We start from the raw sequence: 19,203 nt of genomic DNA on the forward strand, positions 1-19,203 counted from the left end.
AGGCTGTTTATCAAGTGCTGGGGAAGAACATAGCACTGGAAGTATACGATCTTCCACAGCACTTAGCAGCCTCAGCCTGCAGTCCAATGTCCTGTACAGATTCAACAGGGAGAGCTGTTACAGCTCAGCAGAGGTGGAGGACATGCAGGTTCTATGCATATGCTGCCTGAAACCATTCAAGCAGAAATTTACACAAAAAATGCTTAACATCTGATCCTTCTAATATTAGGCACATGCTACCAGGGATATCCCAGTAGCATAATTATTGCCATAGTGCCCCTTTTACTGTGGTAAAAAGTTGCACATGAAAATTTGCGTATGCAAATTTTAATGCAAAAAATGTTCAGTATTTCACTGAGTGTGATGAGTGTGAACCCTGCCTTAGTTGAAAAAAAATGCATTGACACTCACAAATGGAAGACTATGTTCACATACCTAAGTACCTTACTATTCTTGTTTCCTCTCGGCCTGTATTTTTAAGCACCTAATGAATTGAGAATAGTCTTACTTATTTGCGAGCCTCTTAGTGCGCTTCCATGTAATTAGTCAACTGGACTCATTGGAGTGACTAGGCACTAATGCCGATAACTAGTTGCTAAAACTGACACTTAACTAAAATGTTCTTAAAGGGACACTGTAGGGGGGTCAGGGGAAAATGAGTTGAAGTTACCCGGGGCTTCTAATGGTCCCCCACAGACATCCTGTGCCCGTGCAGCCACTCCCCAATTCTCCGGCCCCGCCTCTGGTTCACTTCTGGAATTTCAGACTTTAAAGTCTGAAAACCTCTGCGCCTGCGTTGCCGTGTCCTCACTCCCACTGATGGCATCAGGAGCGTACTGCACAGGCCCAGTATGGTCTGTGTCTGCGCCGTGCGCTCCTGGTGACATCAGGGGAAGCGGGGACACGGCAACGCAGGTGCAGTGGTTTTCAGACTTTCAAGTCTGAAATTCCAGAAGTGAACCAGAGGCAGGGCCGAAGCATTGGGGAGTGGCTGCGCGGTCGTAGGATGTCTGTGGGGGTCCATTACAAGCCCCGGGTAACGTAAACTCATTTTCCCCCAACCCCCCTACAGTGTCCCTTTAAGTCTATTTGCAGTAGCTAGTTATATTGACTCCAATGTGACATGGTCATAAGGACTCTCTCAGTGAATTAAACAGAAAGCTGCGGTAATTATTTTTAACACCAGCACTATTCCAGTGCTAGTTAGCATGCTTTGACATTCATACTTGGCACATTCTGTTAGATGTGGGATGACTAGGTCTTGTGTGCCCAGAGAAATAATGTAAGCAAGCTGCAATAATGCATGCTAGTACGGTAATTATTTACATTATAAAGAGCTGAAGTGAAATAATTGCTCTGAACAATAGAGAAATGTTACTATAATATTGTATCTGTTTTGCTATTTTTGCAGCTGGTACAAAGATAATGAACTCCTGGAATACTCCTATCCTGGATATCTATACTTAAATGATGACCACATGAGTATAATTGCCAATGCAATCAATGAAGGTCTCTACACCTGCGTAGTGAGGAAAAGGGAGCGAGTGCTGACAACTTACTCCTGGAATATAAGAGTACAAATGTGAACAGTCTTATAGGAAAATTCAGACTACATGGGACTAGTAGCTCCACCCCTTGTATGGGGTCACGCCGAGCATAGATTGGCATCTTTCTGTGACAAATCAGATTTATACTGGTGGATGTAGAATTTCCATACTCGGCCCACTCTTTTATGGTGATGGGCTTACATCTACTGAGGAATTATTGTATTAATGAGCTTTGCACAAGTTACCCCATAGAAACATTTTCATTTACTGGGGAGGTACAAAACCCCTTGCTGGGGTGGATATAGTGAAATTGTAGTAGTATTTCTGTAGAACAGCCATGGTCAGCACTTATAAGGGTTAGAGCTTCTATAAGCTTATTCAATTATGAATTAATTATTCTTTAATGGAATTATTCATTATTAATTAATTTATAAAAAAAATAATAATGAAAGGCACCAAAAAAAAAAAAAAGGAAAGAAAATGTCCAAACTGCAGTACCCCATAGCAACCAGGCTTCAGTATGCTGCAGCCTGGGATAAAATTCTTAGTGGTTGCTAGGGATACTGCATATTGCTCTTAGTCTTACTGAGATGGTTCACAAGTGATGACCTGATAAAAAAAGAAAGAGGAAAAGGAGTGTCCAAACTACAGTATCCCGTAGCAACCAGGGTTCAGTTTGATGGAGCCTGGGATAAAATGAATTCTGCTAGAGACACTGCATGTTGTTCTTTGTCTGAGAAGGCCTACAAGTGATGACCTGCTGTTAGTTAGTCATGTCAAAAGTTGAAGTTCTCAATATAATATATACTAGACAATTGAGCAAACTGGAACTTGTATTGGAAAATATTTATAGGTTTACCATTACTTAAAGGTCTACTGTCAAAAGATTTTTGACTATAATATGGGCAGATCCACAGCTTTAAAATGATCAAAGAAAAATTCAAAGTAATCCTAGAGTTGTGGAAAGTGTGGCCTGCTGAAGCTGGGAGGCTTTTTGCAATGAGCCCGTTTCTGTTCCCTCTGGCCTCTAAAGATGGGAGGCTGGTAAATTCATAAAGATGGTTGATGAATTGCTAATTTTCCCGACTTCATGCAAAATTGGCAACAACCATATTTCATTGACTGAGTACCAAGCTCCTTACAAATTGCAATAATATTTGCATGAACCAGATAAAATTAGCATCCTCCTGGCCACCTCTAGTAACCCAGAAAGACTGAGAGCCCATCTCTGAGCAGTGGCATCTAGTGGTTGGAGGAGGGCAAAACATTTTTCCTGATGCTCTAGGAGTTTTTGTCCAAAACTGGTGCCTGGCTCTACTGGTCATTTTAAAGTTGTGGCTTCAACATTTTAAAGTGTTAGTGTGCTTAAAGTAAACGTGTGAGTTAAAAAAGGCAAAAATTAGACACTTACCTCACTAGAAGGAAGCCTCTGGACAACCGAGAGACTTCTCCAATCCTCCTGTAGCACACCAATCCTCACTGGGACCCTTATTATTCAAGACCATGCTACCATCCATGTACAAGTGCGACCACACTGTAGCACTGATCCGCTCTTGTGTTGAGGAAAAATGCTATGCACAAGCTTCTCTGTGCTACTGCACAGGTGCGAGTCATCTGTGTACCTGCGCAGTGAGGCCATGCTCATACATGGATGGGAGTGCAGGCGCGCAAATGTATTCAGCAAACACTTCTCTAATAGTTTCGGATGGTCTCGGAGCTGGAACCGCAAACTTGAGCGAGATGGGGTAAGCCTATGGATTATCCAGAGGCTTCCCTCTACTAAAGTGAGTACCGTATCTAAGTTTTCCACTTTTTAAACTCATAAGGCTTGATTCACAAAGCGGTGCTAACAGTTAGCACCCTGGTGAAAAGCCCCCTATCACGCCTAAACTCAGTTTAGGCATGATAAGTTTAGGCATGATAAGTTTAGGCGTGATAAGTTTAGGCGTGATAAGTTTAAGCACCAACTGGGTTAGCACTGCAGTGCACAGCTGATCAAAAGTTTTGCACTAGCAAAGTCTGGTGCACTTTGCATAGAGTTTAATGGCGCTGCTTTGCGTGCGAGACTTTGCACGCGATCTAAACTTATCACGCCTAAACTTATCACGCCTAAACTTATCACGCCTAAACTGGCTTTTCACCAGCGTGGTGCAATGGTTATCACGCCTAAAGTATTTTACTGGGTTAGCACCGCTTTGAGAATCGGGCCCAAAGACTTTAAAGTACAGGTCTTGCTTTCTGTGCATCATTATATGACATTGCAGGGCAGTGAGATAATGAACATGGCCAATGGTGTTCACTAGTTGTCTTCTTCTCAAATTTCGATTGCAGGAGAGCCCAGAACAGTAAGAATGCCCCAACTACTGCTTGTGATAAAGTGGTCTATGCTTCAGATCTGATGTTTTTGTTGCTAAACATGTTATGGGTGTGAAGATTATGATGGCCACACTTGTTTTATGACCCTTACAAGATGGGCCCCCCAGTGAGAGTCACCGAGGGGTAGGCAAGGGAAAGGGTGAGAACATTAAGGGGGCCCTATCACAGTTCTGCTGGGGGCCCCCATAATTTGTAGTTACGCCCCCTGCGGAGCATAACAGGTAGTGAATCCCCCTTCCAGATGTCACTATCTCACTGCTTTGCTTGTAGCATATAGCTAGGAAGCTGGAATTACATTTGAAGACAAACTATATGAAAATATATTTTTAGTTTCAAAGGTGTATATTTTGCAAATATGTAGAGATTTCTTGCTGGGGCAATTCTGTGCAGGCACATATGTTAATGACTCCTAAAAAAACTGGAGATGAACAGTTTATTATTATTATTTTTTATATATTGCAGATGAATGATTGAATTTGTACTCAGAGGTGTATCTGGCATACTCACAGCTAAGTTGTGTCTTGAATCAGCTCGGCCCTTGGCCATCCATCTTCACAGCTGGAACTTCTTTCTTATATTCAAAAGTAACAATAGGGTAGTTTCAACAGGACATTGACTGGTCTTCTAAAATAAGTCTCATCCCTCCTGCTGAGCAGCAACTCCAGTATTCATGAGTAAAGGTAATTCCCAGACGTTTATAAATACAGCTAATCCACCTATCCCAACCAAGCAACAGTCTTGCTCTGTAGTATCTTTTAAAACTTAGGCTCTTGAAACATGGTACCATTTTTACCCCTGGGGTACTTTACTTGGGCTCAGGGGGTTCTTGAACTTGTCATAGTCAATAAATTATATTAAGTTTTAGAATGAAAGAATGATAACCCATATATAAATTAATCTGGATAATTGTTTATATTTAATGAAAGCATCAAGGAATGTTTGAAAAACATTTACTGTATATACTCGGATACAAGTCGAGAAATTTAGGACTAACTCATAGTATAAAAGTGTGTGTGTGTGGGTGGTGGACTTATACATGAGTAGTCCTAAATTTAACAACTTATAACCAAAATGAGAGGGTACCTTTCTCTCTCTCCCTCCCTGCAGTGCACTAGTGGCCGGGTATTGAGGTCCTCTGTAATCCCCGCAGCAGAAGTGAAGTGGTTGCCGGGGACTTTAATCCTCCCTCCCTCCATCACCCAAAGTGCAGCCGCCTCTCACTAACCTCCCCGTGTGTAATTGAATGTAGCGAAACATCGCAGCAGAAGCAAAGTTGTTTCCCTTCCAGCACCAGTTGCCATGCCCGCTCATCTTCCTCACTTGCACTGCGTCATGGGGATTCGGGAGCCAGCGGTACCACTAGTGCACTGCAGGGAGGGAGAGAGAGAAAGGTGCCCTCTCATTAAAGTCCCCGGAAACCACTTCACTTCTGCTGCAGTATTACTCTGCATTAAATTACATGGGGGGGAGAGGGGGATAGAGAGAGGTGGCTGCCCTTTGGGTGTTGGTGGGTGGGAAGGAGGATCAATGTCCCCTGTCACAAGTGTCATGCAGTCTGCAGAGTGGGGGAGAGACAATCATGGCTGCACTTGGGGGCCAGGAGGGATTCATAATAGGCCAAAATACTTTACGTAGTGCAGCCATTAACCCCTCCTAGTCCCCAAGTGCAGCCATTAACTTTGAGAAGTAGACTTATACTTGGGCCTCTAAAACCAGTTTAAGAAGCTCAAATAATGGGGTCGACTTGTACACGAGGTTGACTTGTATCCGAGTATATACGGTACACACTATTGTGAAGTGCTCTTAAAGAGACTCTGTAAAAAAATGTACACCCTCATTTCTAATATCCTACTTGTATCAGTACCTGTGCTGATGAGGTGTGTCTTACTGCAGCCTCTTATCGTTCCCCCTTCTCCCCACTGTACCCATTTTTCCTGGCTTTGTCAAGGCTTGTCGAGGGAGATCAGGAAGAAGCTGCCTCTGCTGAAATGGGGAATTGTAATGCTCACAGCGTGTCTGTGAGCCTGAGGGAGCTGACACTTGCAGAAAAGCTGTGAGGAGTGCAGAGCCCAGAAACACGCCTCAGAACTGTGTGAGGACTCAGAAGTCACATTCCAGACACGCTTGAGAGGGCACAACTCACAGAGCACGCTGCTCACTTCTGAGTCCCGGCCATCTCTTTTGTTTATCAACAATTTCTAAAACTGTTGATTTATAGCTAGGATAACAGCGGGGAGCAGCTAAAAAGGCACAGAGGGGGCAAGGACATGACAAGGATCAATGTGGTATGCTTATTTATATATGTTTGCGAACTTACAGTTCCTCTTTAAAAGGGGGTTGTAGCATCCAAAAACTATTTTCTAAAATATAACCCTATATGTACCTCCATTTTTTTTCTTTGAACCTGGTCTGGGTACGCTTGGCAAACTGCAAGAACTGTGTGGGGAGATTTTTTTTAGAGTAACAAGCTTATCTCAGCATGCAAATTAAGACGCGTACACACGCTGTCTTTTTGTACTCACGTGCAACTGTCGGCAGAATGACCGCCACGCGGGAGGGTCTGACGGACCCGTCATTTGTAAAAATATGGCTAGTGTACGCGCCTTTACAGGAAGCTTCCTATTTCAGATAAGATAATGACACTACAGTGGTTTGCAAAAGTATTTGTCCCCCTTGAAGTTTTCCACATTTTGTCATATTACTGCCACAAATCAATTTTATTGGAATTCCACGTGAAAGACCAATACAAAGAGGTGTACACATGAAAAGTGGAACAAAAATCATACATGATTCCAAACATTTAAAAAAAAACAAAAAACTGCAAAGTGGGGTGTGCGTAATTATTCAGCCCCCTGAGTCAATACTTTGTAGAACCACCTTTTGCTGCAATTACAGCTGCCAGTCTTTTAGGGTATGTCTCTACCAGCTTTGCACATCTAGAGACTGAAATCCTTGCCCATTCTTCTTTGCAAAACAACTTCAGCTCAGTCAGATTAAATGGACAGCGTTTGTGAACAGCAGTTTTCAGATCTTGCCACAGATTCTCGATTGGATTTAGATCTGGACTTTAACTGGGTCATTCTAACGCATGGATATGTTTTGTTTTAAACCATTCCATTGTTGCCCTGGCTTTATGTTTAGGGTCGTTGTCCTGCTGGAAGGGGAACCTCCGCCCCAGTCTCAAGTCTGTTGAAGACTCCAAGAGGTTTTCTTCCAAGATTGCCCTGTATTTGGCTCCATCCATCTTCCCATCAACTCTGACCAGCTTCCCTGTCCCTGCTGAAGAGAAGCTCCCACAGAGCATGATGCTGCCACCACCCTATTTGACAGTGGGGATGGTGTGTTCAGAGTGATGTGCAGTGTTAGTTTTCTGCCACACATAGCATTTTGCATTTTGGCCAAAACGTTCCATTTTGGGCTCATCTGACCAGAGCACCTTCTTCCACATGTTTGCTGTGTCCCCCACATGGCTTGTGGCAAACTGCAAACAGGACTTCTTATGCTTTTCTGTTAACAATGGCTTTCTTCTTGCCACTCTTCCATAAAGGCCAACTTTGTACAGTGCATGACTAATAGTTGTCCTATGGACAGATTCCCCCACCTGAGCTGTAGATCTCTGCAGCTCAGAATCAGAATAACTTTTATTCGCCACGTACGACAGGGTCGTACACGGAATTATTTGTGGTACACATGGCATAGGCAAAGTACATCAAACAGATAACCCAGATGCGCAAAATAGACATATTAAGGTGTGCATTGGTGCATTAAACTTCTAACATGTAACATTTCGGGAAGATCAGCAGAGCAGTCCTGTGGGGCCTACGAAAGGTCCACATAAAGTCGACATAAAGTCTAAAAATTAGTTCAGTTTTAGCCAGGCTGTGGTGCCTTACCTACCCTGGTGCTGTGAGGGGAGAGAACGGAGAGGGTATGCTAACCTTGTGACAGCACTCCACTAGTTTAGCAGCAGAATTGCTTGGGGGAAGAAGGAGTTCCTGCGCCTGGTGGTTTTAGATGGGATAGCTCTATAGCGCCGACCCGACGGGAGGAGCTCAAAGTAGCGGCTGCCAAGGTGGGAGGGGTCGCAAGAGATCCTGGTGGCCCTCGACTTCATCCTAGCAGAGTAGAGGAGATCAAGGGGTGGCAGCGGAGATCCAATGATCTTCTCCGCATCAGTAATGACTCTCTGCAGTTTATGCCTGTCGCTAGCCGACCCACTAGCGTATCAGACAATGACTGAGGAGCAAATGATGGATTCAATGGTTGCGGTGTAGAAGCTGGTCAGCAGCTCCCGTGGCATGCCAAATTTTTTCAGTTGGCGCAGCCTCAGCTGAGATTTCTTCTGAATTCTGGTGGTGTTCTGCCCCCATTTCAGGTCGTTTGTGAGGGTCATGCCAAAGAATCGAACAGATGGTACTCGTCCAGAGTCACCATGGGCCTCTTGACTGCATTTCTGATCAGAGCTCTCCTTGTTCGGCCTGTGAGTTTAGGTGGATGGCCTTGTCTTGGTAGGTTTACAGTTGTGCCATACCCCTTCCATTTCTGAATGATGGCTTGAACAGTGCTCCGTGGGATGTTCAAGGCTCTGGAAATCTTTTTGTAGCCTAAGCCTGCTTTAAATTTCTCAACAACTTCATCCCTGACCTGTCTGGTGTGTTCTTTGGACTTCATGGTGTTGTTGCTCCCAATATTCTCTTAGACAACCTCTGAGGCCGTCACAGAGCAGCTGTATTTGTACTGACATTAGATTGCACACAGGTGCACTCTATTTAGTGATTAGCACTCATCAGGCAATGTCTATGGGCAACTGACTGCACTCAGACCAAAGGGGGCTGAATAGTTACGCACACCCCACTTTGCAGTTATTTTTTTTTTTAATGTTTGGAAACATGTATGATTTTCGTTCCGCTTCTCACATGTACACCACTTTGTATTGGTCTTTCACATGGAATTCCAATTAAATCGATTCATGTTTGTGGCAGTAATATGACAAAATGTGGAAAACTTCAAGGGGGCCAAATACTTTTGCAAACCACTGTATGAGCAGAAGGTAATTTACACAGTGATGTAAGCCTGATTTGTAGGTGATGCTTGCTGTGAGAGTCAGTAAGCGGTTGCAGTAGGGAGGGAAAATTAACATTGAACTGGGTTGAAAAAGAAAAAATGAAAAGGACAGAAGTGATGTCACTTTTGGCATCCCAGAGAAACAGTAAAGATATTAAACCAGTAGAAATATTTTTTTCACATCACATTTCTCCTAAACCATACAGTGAACACACACATACAAAAAAACAGGATAGGTAGGCATAATATGTAATTTCTTACTGGATGATTTTTTTTTCAGTTAATGTTGAGTTTTATCCCACTTTAATTAATATGTATGCGTCAAGTGGTACTTGAGATAAAGTTACTTACTAGAGTACTTGCCCAACACAGTCATTAATAAAGGGGTACATGCTATAATAATGTTGAGAACCACCATTCTAGATCAAACACCAAGAATATGTCAAGTTAAAACAACCTTATATTATTTTTTGGATAAACCATGATGACTTGATGAAGTGAGAATCTTCACAGATACTCCTTTCTTATGTACTGTAGTCAGCAGTGGCCTGGGCTGTTTTTTAGGTGAATGCTGGAACATTCTAACGATTTCACCTGTTTACAGGGGCAAATTAGCTCAAAGCAAGAAACATATAAAACTTGATGAATTGCAATATTAAAAAGATCTGTGCATTAAAATGACTAGTACCAAAGTCACATAAGACCAATGCTGGAGGAACTGCAGTAAATGTATAGCATCATGGGGGCTGAGTTACGAAAACGGATACAAGAAAACAAAACACATGAAGCTAAGAGGAGCAGTTGCTCAGAACAACCAATCAGTTTTCAGCTATTAGGTGAAAACAGGTTTCTGATAGGTTCTTTTGAAAAACTGCTTCATTTTTTTCTTCTTAATTTTCATTTGAATCTATCCGTTGTAAATTAGCCCTGTAATACACAGTGTTTCATTGCAAAGGTTTAAATCAATATTGCTTGTGCAGACTCTGAGCTTGCAGTTCCTTTGTTTTATGAGGTGCTATATTTCCTTATGTATAAATGAGGAGTATTTTAAGCCTTGCTTTACAGACTATTGTATGCAGTACTCTTATGGAAATTGACCTGAGAAAAATAAATATATTTAAAACAATAACGGGTGTGTTTTTTATCTCTTCATTCAAATAGAGGAACTTTGTGGATCATTATAGTGAAGCTTCACATAAAATGTTTTTGGATATGAAGGACAGGTTAAGGAGCAAAATCTGGTATTTTCACTGAGTAGACATCCTCTGACATCATATCCTGTTTCTACACAGAGCTTTGTCTTGAACTTTTTCTAATTTATCTAATGCCTTTCCTATCTATTCAGAAGGATCCAGTGATACCAAGCCTGGTTTAGCAAACTCAAGCTGCAAACTGTAGGTCATTGATAGGAGAACCGAGATTCTGTAAAGCTAATCATCTATACTAACCTACTAGGTGGCAAGGGTTTGCAGCCCTCCAAGATGCAGGAATCCAGTATTAGGTAGCCCTCCTCCTTAGTATAGATAGCCAGATAGATGTGCACCCAGTATTAGGTATACCCCCTCCTCAGTATAGATAGCCAGATATGCCTTCAATATTAGGTAGGCCCCCTCCCCATTACATATAGCCAGATGTTCCCCCAGTATTAGGCATCCCCTCTCCACTTGAAGAGTATTTCCAAGCACAGCGATAATGAGAGACACCACTAGAGGAAGTCATGGAGAGAAGACGCTGTGACAGGCTGAGGAGAGATCCCTCCAACACTCTCTACCGGCAAACACTCTGCAATGGCTTTGTGAATGGTAATGACTATCCTCTTACCATGCACATAGCTCTACCAGCAGTTTGGGCACTATCTAATCACCGTGGAGCATGGAGAATGGCACCTCAGTACACCATTCTATAAAATAGCCTGTTGGAGTAAATGTGCATATCTTTACACCCCACTCTCTGAACTATCTATGAACTTCTGTTCCGCTTTTCATGACAAGGGCGAGTTTTGGTGTAACAAGGGAATAAAGCTGCAGGAAAGTTTTACTTGCAAACTTTAATTAGTCTTCTTCCTGGAGAAAATGAATGTCTGGATTACACATCTGGTTTTGATTCCATTGTATCCACATCAGATACAGCCCATGTTCACCTGCAGCGACGGTCTGCACGGCCAGTGAAGCAGATGATGAGGTGATGAGAGAAGCCAAAGTGAGAAGTGAATAACTGAAAGGGAGCTTGAAACACCCGTTTTTATACCCATGCCATGCTTAGACACAATAAATTAGCTGCAAACAAAAAAATGGACGTGGTATTAATTGATAGTGGATGTAAAAGAGAGTAGAGCTCTGTCTTGTCAGCCTATATCTAAGCATCTTCTGTATTACTCTAAACAAAAACTTTGGAGGAAAGAAAAAGAGGGCGTATATCCCAAGCAACTCAAGCAACAATTTAGTTAATATTAAAATATAACTTTATTAATTATATAAAAAAGTGAAAAACATACAGTGGTGTGAAAAACTATTTGCCCCCTTCCTGATTTCTTATTCTTTTGCATGTTTGTCACACTTAAATGTTTCTGCTCATCAAAAACCATTAACTATTAGTCAAAGATAACATAATTGAACACAAAATGCAGTTTTAAATGATGGTTTTTATTATTTAGTGAGAAAAAAAACTCAAAACCTACATGGCCCTGTGTGAAAAAGAAATTGCCCCCTGAACCCAATAACTGGTTGGGCCACCCTTAGAAGCAATAACTGCAATCAAGCATTTGCGATAACTTGTAATGAGTCTTTTACAGCGCTCTGGAGGAGCTTTGGCCCACTCATCTTTGCAGAATTGTTGTAATTCAGCTTTATTTGAGGGTTTTCTAGCATGAATCGCCTTTTTAAGGTCATGCCACAACATCTCAATAGGATTCAGGTCAGGACTTTGACTAGGCCACTCCAAAGTCTTCATTTTGTTTTTCTTCAGCCATTCAGAGGTGGATTTGCTGGTGTGTTTTGGGTCATTGTCCTGCTGCAGCACCCAAGATCGCTTCAGCTTGAGTTGACGAACAGATGGCCGGACATTCTCCTTCAGGATTTTTTGGTAGACAGCAGAATTCATGGTTCCATCTATCACAGCAAGCCTTCCAGGTCCTGAAGCAGAAAAACAACCCCAGACCATCACACTACCACCACCATATTTTACTGTTGGTATGATGTTCTTTTGCTGAAATGCTGTGTTACTTCTACGCCAGATGTAACGGGACACGCACCTTCCAAAAAGTTCAACTGTTGTCTTGTCGGTCCACAAGGTATTTTCCCAAAAGTCTTGGCAATCATTGAGATGTTTTTTAGCAAAATTGAGACGAGCTTTAATGTTCTTTTTGCTTAAAAGTGGTTTGCGCCTTGGATATCTGCCATGCAGGCCGCTTTTGCCCAGTCTCTTTCTTATGGTGGAGTCGTGAACACTGACCTTAATTGAGGCAAGTGAGGCCTGCAGCTCTTTAGATGTTGTCCTGGGGTCTTTTGTGGCCTCTCAGATGAGTTTTCTCTGCGCTCTTGGGGTAATATTGGTCGGCCGGCCACTCCTGGGAAGGTTCATCACTGTTCCATGTTTTTGCCATTTGTGGATAATGGCTCTCACTGTGGTTCGCTGGAGTCCCAAAGCTTTAGAAATGGCTTTATAATCTTTACCAGACTGATAGATCTCAATTACAGTACTTTTGTTCTCATTTGTTCCTGGATTTCTTTGGATCTTGGCATGACGTCTAGCTTTTGAGGTGCTTTTGGTCTACTTCTCTTTGTCAGATAGCTCCTATTTAAGTGATTTCTTGATTGAAACAGGTGTGGCAGTAATCAGGCCTGGGGGTGACTACAGAAATTGAACTCAGGTGTGATAAACCACAATTAAGTTATTTTTTAACAAGGGGGGCAATCACTTTTTCACACAGGGCCATGTAGATTTGGAGTTTTTTTTCTCAGTAAATAATAAAAACCATCATTTAAAACTGCATTTTGTGTTCAATTATGTTATCTTTGACTAATAGTTAACGGTTTTTGATGAGCAAAAACATTTAAGTGTGACAAACGTGCAAAAGAATAAGAAATCAGGAAGGGGGAAAATAGTTTTTCACACCACTGTACACAAGCAGTGGTTGGTCAAGCCACCATCAGACCACACTCATACACTCCATACACACTGCAAGCTCATTAAAGAAAAGCATGCTCTAATCCTCCTATACCGTTAAACGCTGAAAGCATGCAGTCCAGCAGTGTCTCCACAGGCAGAGCGCTGTCTCGCTGGGTGACTGGCCAGTAAAGGGATGGAAAGCTTGCAGAAGAAGCAAGAGATGAGTGGAGCGTTAAGGCGGCGATCAAACACCCGCAAAGTTTACCACGCTGGCCCATGACATGTTTCACCGCCACACTTCCGGTTTCTTCAGGTGGGCGTGGATCACACATTCTGCATTACTGTGCTGGCAAACACAAAATAATACCAGGTGATATCCAAAATGGAAACACTTTTCTTCTCTCAAATTGTCTTATATTACCTATTGTAAAGTTGTTGGTAGACTCCATGGCCCATATGCAATTAGCTTTTTCTCCTGAGTTTTCTCCTAGATGATATTTTTTAACTTGTCAATAAAATGCCTTTTAAGCCACCAGAAAGCAGGCAGAAAAAGAAAAGCCACCAGAAAGTGGGAGTAAAAAGAGAATTACGTACGGGCCTATACCTTATCTGTAGTAGTAGAGTATTGTACCATGCTAGTCATCAGTAAAAGCAGAAAGTTTTGAATCAGGAGTGTACTGTTTACCAGCTAACTGAAAAGAAAACGTGTAAGCTTTTGGCTAGTAAACCTTCTTCACACTCTATTCCTGTTGACTGGCAATGTTACTCAGCAGTGGGTTCTCCACCATGAATGTTGCTGCAAACATTACACATTTTAAAGTTATCTCCAACACCTTCTAAAAACTTATACCTAAAGGAAGAAAATTTTATACTCACCTAATTTTCCTTTACACATCTTCTCACCATAGCTACTGTGAGATTGCTTCACCTCTTTTCTGAAGCCAATAATGACCATCCCAAGATGACCAAAGATTCTCACCATTTTTGACCACAGCAGATCTGGGAAAGTAGTGGAAGTAGTTTTGCGTAACAGAGCTAAAACCCACATTTCCAGAATTCCTGTGATTGGAAGTAAAGCAAAGCCACAGTAATATTGCTTTGGCAATTAGGGACCAGTTTCTGTTTTATGTGAATTAGCTCAGTGAGTGTACATTGGCAAAAATGCTATCTAGGTGCAACCAACTAAGAATACAACATTTGCAAGAAGAAAATGGTACCACAACCCTAAATAAACCATACCACACCTTTAACCTCCTTAACGGTAATCCCGAGTGAGGGCTGGAACCCACAGGAGCGCTTTTGGCAGCGTTTTGGCAGCACTGCGATACGCTAGCAGTTTGCCAAAACGCTGGGCTAATGTTAATGGATGGGGCAACTTCCACAGGAGCGTTTGCGTTTCTGAGAAACGCAAACGCAGGACTGCAGCATTTTGGAAGCGTTAGCGCTTCAATGTAAAGTATTGAACCGCTAGCGGAAACGCTCAGCAAAACCTAAACTGAGCAGTTTTGCTAGCGTTTTGCGGTTCAGCACACTGTAACAAAATGAAAAATAATTCACAGGACCAATCAGGATAAAAACGCAAAACGCTACGCACCCGCTGGGCAAAAAAATACAATGTTGCAAAACACGACCAAAAACGCGCATGAATCCGCTTGCAAACCGCTCAGACAAAACGCTAGTGGTTGCGTTTTGCGTTTGCGGTTTTCAGTGGGTTCCAGGCCTCAGGCTGGGGATGGAAATCCAGCTCAGAGTGGTAATCCCGTGCCTAAATGAGTTATATGCAGGAGCTGCTGCAGATCTCTCTGTGGTATGTTTTTTTTTTCTCGTTTTTAGGGTTTAAAAGCTTGTGAAAAAATTGCACGGCTTTTAGAACCTAAATCTGGAAATACTCATTAACGTCAGGGAGGGTAAACTATACATTCTCAAGTGCTACATAACATGCAGTGTAATGCACTGCCCTAGCATACCCCTTTCAAAAGTGGAGGCTACACTATTTCCCTTAGTGGGAAAGCAGGAATGGATGCTCCAACAAAGGTGTACGATGCATGCTGCTTCTCAGCCTTATTGAAGAGGAGGTATCGCTCAGCACTGCTGCTGGCCATGGTGGAGAACAGAGGTGCAGTCCCTCTCAGAACAAGCAAATGAGTTTAGGCCCAGTTCACACTGGCATAAAAATTGGTCTGTTGAGTGGAACTGAACGGACCAGAGGACATGGATGAAAAACTGATGCCTTTTAAAAAATGATCCATTTGCATGGATCAATTTTTAATCATGCAGTGTGAACTGGCCTTAAAGAGAAACTCCGACCAAGAATTTAACTTTATCCCAATCAGTAGCTGATACCCCCTTTTACATGAGAAATCTATTCCTTTTCACAAACAGACCATCAGGGGGCGATGTATGGCTGATATTGTGGTAAAACCTCTCCCACAAAGGAATTCTGAGTACTTACTCTTGGCAGTTTCCTGTCTGTGAACCCTGTTGCATTGTGGGAAATAGCTGTTTACAGCTGTTTCCAACTGCCAAAACAGCAAGCAGCAGCTACATCACTTGCTAGCAGTAACAATGTCACCATGTTATAAATGTCAGAATATAAACCAGGGATTTAAAATATTTTACAATGGGCAAACACTGACTAAATCATTTATACATAATTATTGTAAAAATAAAGCACTTTTTTATTACATTATTTTCACTGGAGTTCCTCTTTAAGCCTGTCAATCTGCATCTAGACTCTTTCCTTTTCTGATGCCACACTGAATTGCTAACTGTGTGAACAGTGCTTTATTAAAAATACTAGTAACAAAGCCCGCCCATTTAGTAACAGGTGCAAAGGGATTGGCGCATGCCTTCCACAGCTGCATGCCCACGTTCACAACATGGGCACGACCGCTACCCCATGTGCTTGTCCACACGTGCCACCTTGCACCCATCCACAACCACTGCTCAAGGACCACCTATGGTCGCGTGCCAGCTAGCTGACACGGATGCACGGACACAGCGACAGGAGGATTATTATGTGATAATCATTTTGGGCATTTTAGGGGCCCTAAACCGTGAGGAGTAGTCTTGAACCCAAATGTCTCAAAATGACCTGTGAAATCCTAAAGGTACTCATTGGACTTTGGGCCCCTTAGCGCAGTTAGGCTGCAAAAAAGTGCCACACATGTGGTACTGCCGTGCTCAGAAGAAGTAGTATAATGTGTTTTGTGGTGTATTTTTACATATAACCATGCTGGGTGGGAGAAATATCTCTGTAAGTGACAAATTTTTGATTTGTTTTACACACAATTGTCCATTTACAGAGAGATTTCTCCCACCCAGCACGGGTATGTGTAAAAATACACCCCAAAACACATTATACTACTTCTCCTGAGTACGGCGATACGACATGTGTGACACTTTTTTGTAGCCTAGGTGCGCTAAGGGGCCCAACATCCTATTCACAGGTCATTTTGAGGCATTTGTTTTCTAGACTACTCCTCACGGTTTAGGGCCCCTAAAATGCCAGGACAGTATAGGAACCCCACAAGTGACCCCATTTTAGAAAGAAGACACCCCAAGGTATTCCGTTAGGTGTATGGTGAGTTCATAGAAGATTTTATTTTTTGTCACAAGTTAGTGAAAAATGACACTTTGTGAAAAAAACAATTAAAATCAATTTCCGCTAACTTTTGTCAAAAAATAAAATCTTCTATGAACTCGTCACACACCTAACAGAATACCTTGGGGTGTCTTTTTTCTAAAATGGGGTCACTTGTGGGGTTCCTATACTGCCCTGGCATTTTACGGGCCCAAAACCGTGAGTAGTCTGGAAACCAAATGTCTCAAAATGACTGTTCAGGGGTATATAAGTATCTGCAAATTTTGATGACAAGTGGTCTATGAGGGGGCGATTTTTGGGGAACCGGTCATAAGCAGGGTGGCTTTTTAGATGACAGGCTGTATTGGGCCTGATCTGATGGATAGGAGTGCTAGGGGGGTGACAGGAGGTGATTGATGGGTGTCTCAGGGAGTGGTTAGAGGGGAAAATAGATGCAATCAATGCACTGAGGAGGTGATCGGAAGAGGGTCTGAGGGTTTGGCCGAGTGATCAGGAGCCTACACGGGGCAAATTAGGGCCTGATCTGATGGGTAGGTATGCTAGGGGGTGACAAGTGGTGACAGGGGGTGATTGATGGGTAGCAGTTACAGGAGGTGATTGACAGGTGATCAGTGGGTTATTACAGGGAAGAACAGATGTAAATAATGCACTGGCGAATTGATAAGGGGGGGTCTGAGGGCAATCTGAGCGTGTGGGCGGGTGATTGGGTGCCCGCAAGGGGCAGATTAGGGTCTAATCTGATGAGTAACAGTGACAGGTGGTGATTGATGGGTAATTAGTGGGTGTTTAGAGGAGAGAACAGATGTAAACAATGCACTTGGGAGGTGATCTGACGGCGGGTTTGCGGGTGATCTGATGGTGTGGGTGGGTGATCAGATTGCCCGCAATGGGCAGGTTAGGGGCTGATTGATGGGTGACAGTGACAGGGGGTGATTGATGAGTGATTGACAGGTGATCAGTGGGTTATTACAGGGGGGATAGATGCATACAGTACACAAGTGTGTGTGGGGGGGGAGTCTGGGGAGAATCTGAGGGGTGGGGGGGTGATCAGGAGTTCCCAGGCGGCAGTTTAGGGAATTAAAAAAAATAGCGCTGACAGATAGTGACAGGGAGTGATTGATGGGTGATTAGGGGGGTGATTGGGTGCAAACAGTGGTCTGGGCGGGGGGGGGAGGGGGTCTGAGGGGTGCTGTGTGTGATCAGGGGGCAGATCAGTGTGTTTGGGTGCAGACTAGGGTGGCTGCAGCCTGCCCTGGTAGTCCCTCGGACACTGGGACCACCAGGGCAGGAGGTAGCCTGTATAATACACTTTGTATACTTTACAAAGTGTATTATACACTTTGTATGCGGCGATCGTGGGGTTAACAACCCGCTGGCGCTTCCGAATGGCCGGCGGGTTGTCGCCGCGGGTGGGCGGAGCCAGTTGCCGGGGGAAGCGCGCATCACCAGTGATGCGATCTCTCCCCCGGCATGCCGAAAGGACGCAACGCCCATGGGCGTATTGTGGTCCTTTTGGCGTCCACTTTGCCGCCGCCCATCGGCTGTGGGAGGTCGGCAAATGGTTAATACATTACATGGATTAAATATTGTTGATTTTTAACTTCCATTGCTAGACATATACTATACTACCATCTAGTGGTTGTTAATTAGAACTTTACCACATATTTGAATTATTTTACATACCGTAAGTTGTTTACATCAGCTTTTTAGCTTTTGTTTCTCAAAGGAGATTGTCCCTCTGATTGGCTGTATGAATCAAAGGGCTGCTCTTCTTCAGGCCTCTTTTACACTGAAAATCGCCATTCTGATTTTTCACTCGATGCTAGCAGCACAAGAAAAAAAAACGCAAAAAAAAAAACACAGCATGCAGGACTTTTTATTGCATGAAAAATCAGAATCGCATGTAAAATCGCATCGCATGTAACATATAAGAGCACTAAGGGCCTGAACACACTGCTGCACTTTTAAAATCGCATGCATTTTTTACTCACAAGGTCTTTTGAAAAATCATGAAAATCGTGAAGATCTGTACACACTGGTGTGATGCGATTTTTCTATTTTCATGAAGGCTTTGTGATGAAAAAATCGCATGCGATTTTAAAAGCTCAGCAGTGTGTACAGGCCCTTACTCTGCTCACCCAACCCGCCGATCCATCTCTCTGCTTCCTCCTTGGCCCTGGCATAATGTGGGCCCAGCCCTGATAGTACAAGATGTATCTTCTATATTATTACGAATATTATTGATCCTAGATAGTGTGCAATAAGTTGAGCATTGTTTGTCCTTCCTGCTCAGCTCAGCGTGTGTTCTGCACGTAGTGTGTCTTTTAGGTACACATTTCCTCAACAATGAGTTTATTGATGGGTTAGCATAAGGATAGAGTGAGAGCTGTTGTGGTCAGGTGATGACATTTCAATGAGATGATTATGTACTCTGTAAAAGGTGTTATCAGCCCTACATAAATAATAATGATAACTGCTATTTATTGTTTTACTAGGGTCTCTGTT

At 43.0% G+C, this 19,203-nt stretch overlaps 1 protein-coding gene across 1 annotated transcript in view; it reads left to right on the top strand.

The window, feature by feature from the left end:
• The window catches only part of MMP23B (matrix metallopeptidase 23B), an 80,150-nt gene extending 78,175 nt beyond the window's left edge, over positions 1–1,975 (top strand). Inside the window, exon 8 of the mRNA XM_068242757.1 lies at positions 1,412–1,975. Within this exon, the coding sequence (XP_068098858.1) occupies positions 1,412–1,586 (175 nt within the window). The 3' untranslated portion in view covers positions 1,587–1,975. The remainder of the gene's footprint in view (positions 1–1,411) is intronic.
• The last annotated feature ends 17,228 nt before the right edge of the window (positions 1,976–19,203 follow it).

The sequence above is a fragment of the Hyperolius riggenbachi genome, chromosome 6, assembly GCF_040937935.1.
Source record: "Hyperolius riggenbachi isolate aHypRig1 chromosome 6, aHypRig1.pri, whole genome shotgun sequence".
NCBI classification, from domain to species: Eukaryota; Metazoa; Chordata; class Amphibia; order Anura; family Hyperoliidae; genus Hyperolius; species Hyperolius riggenbachi.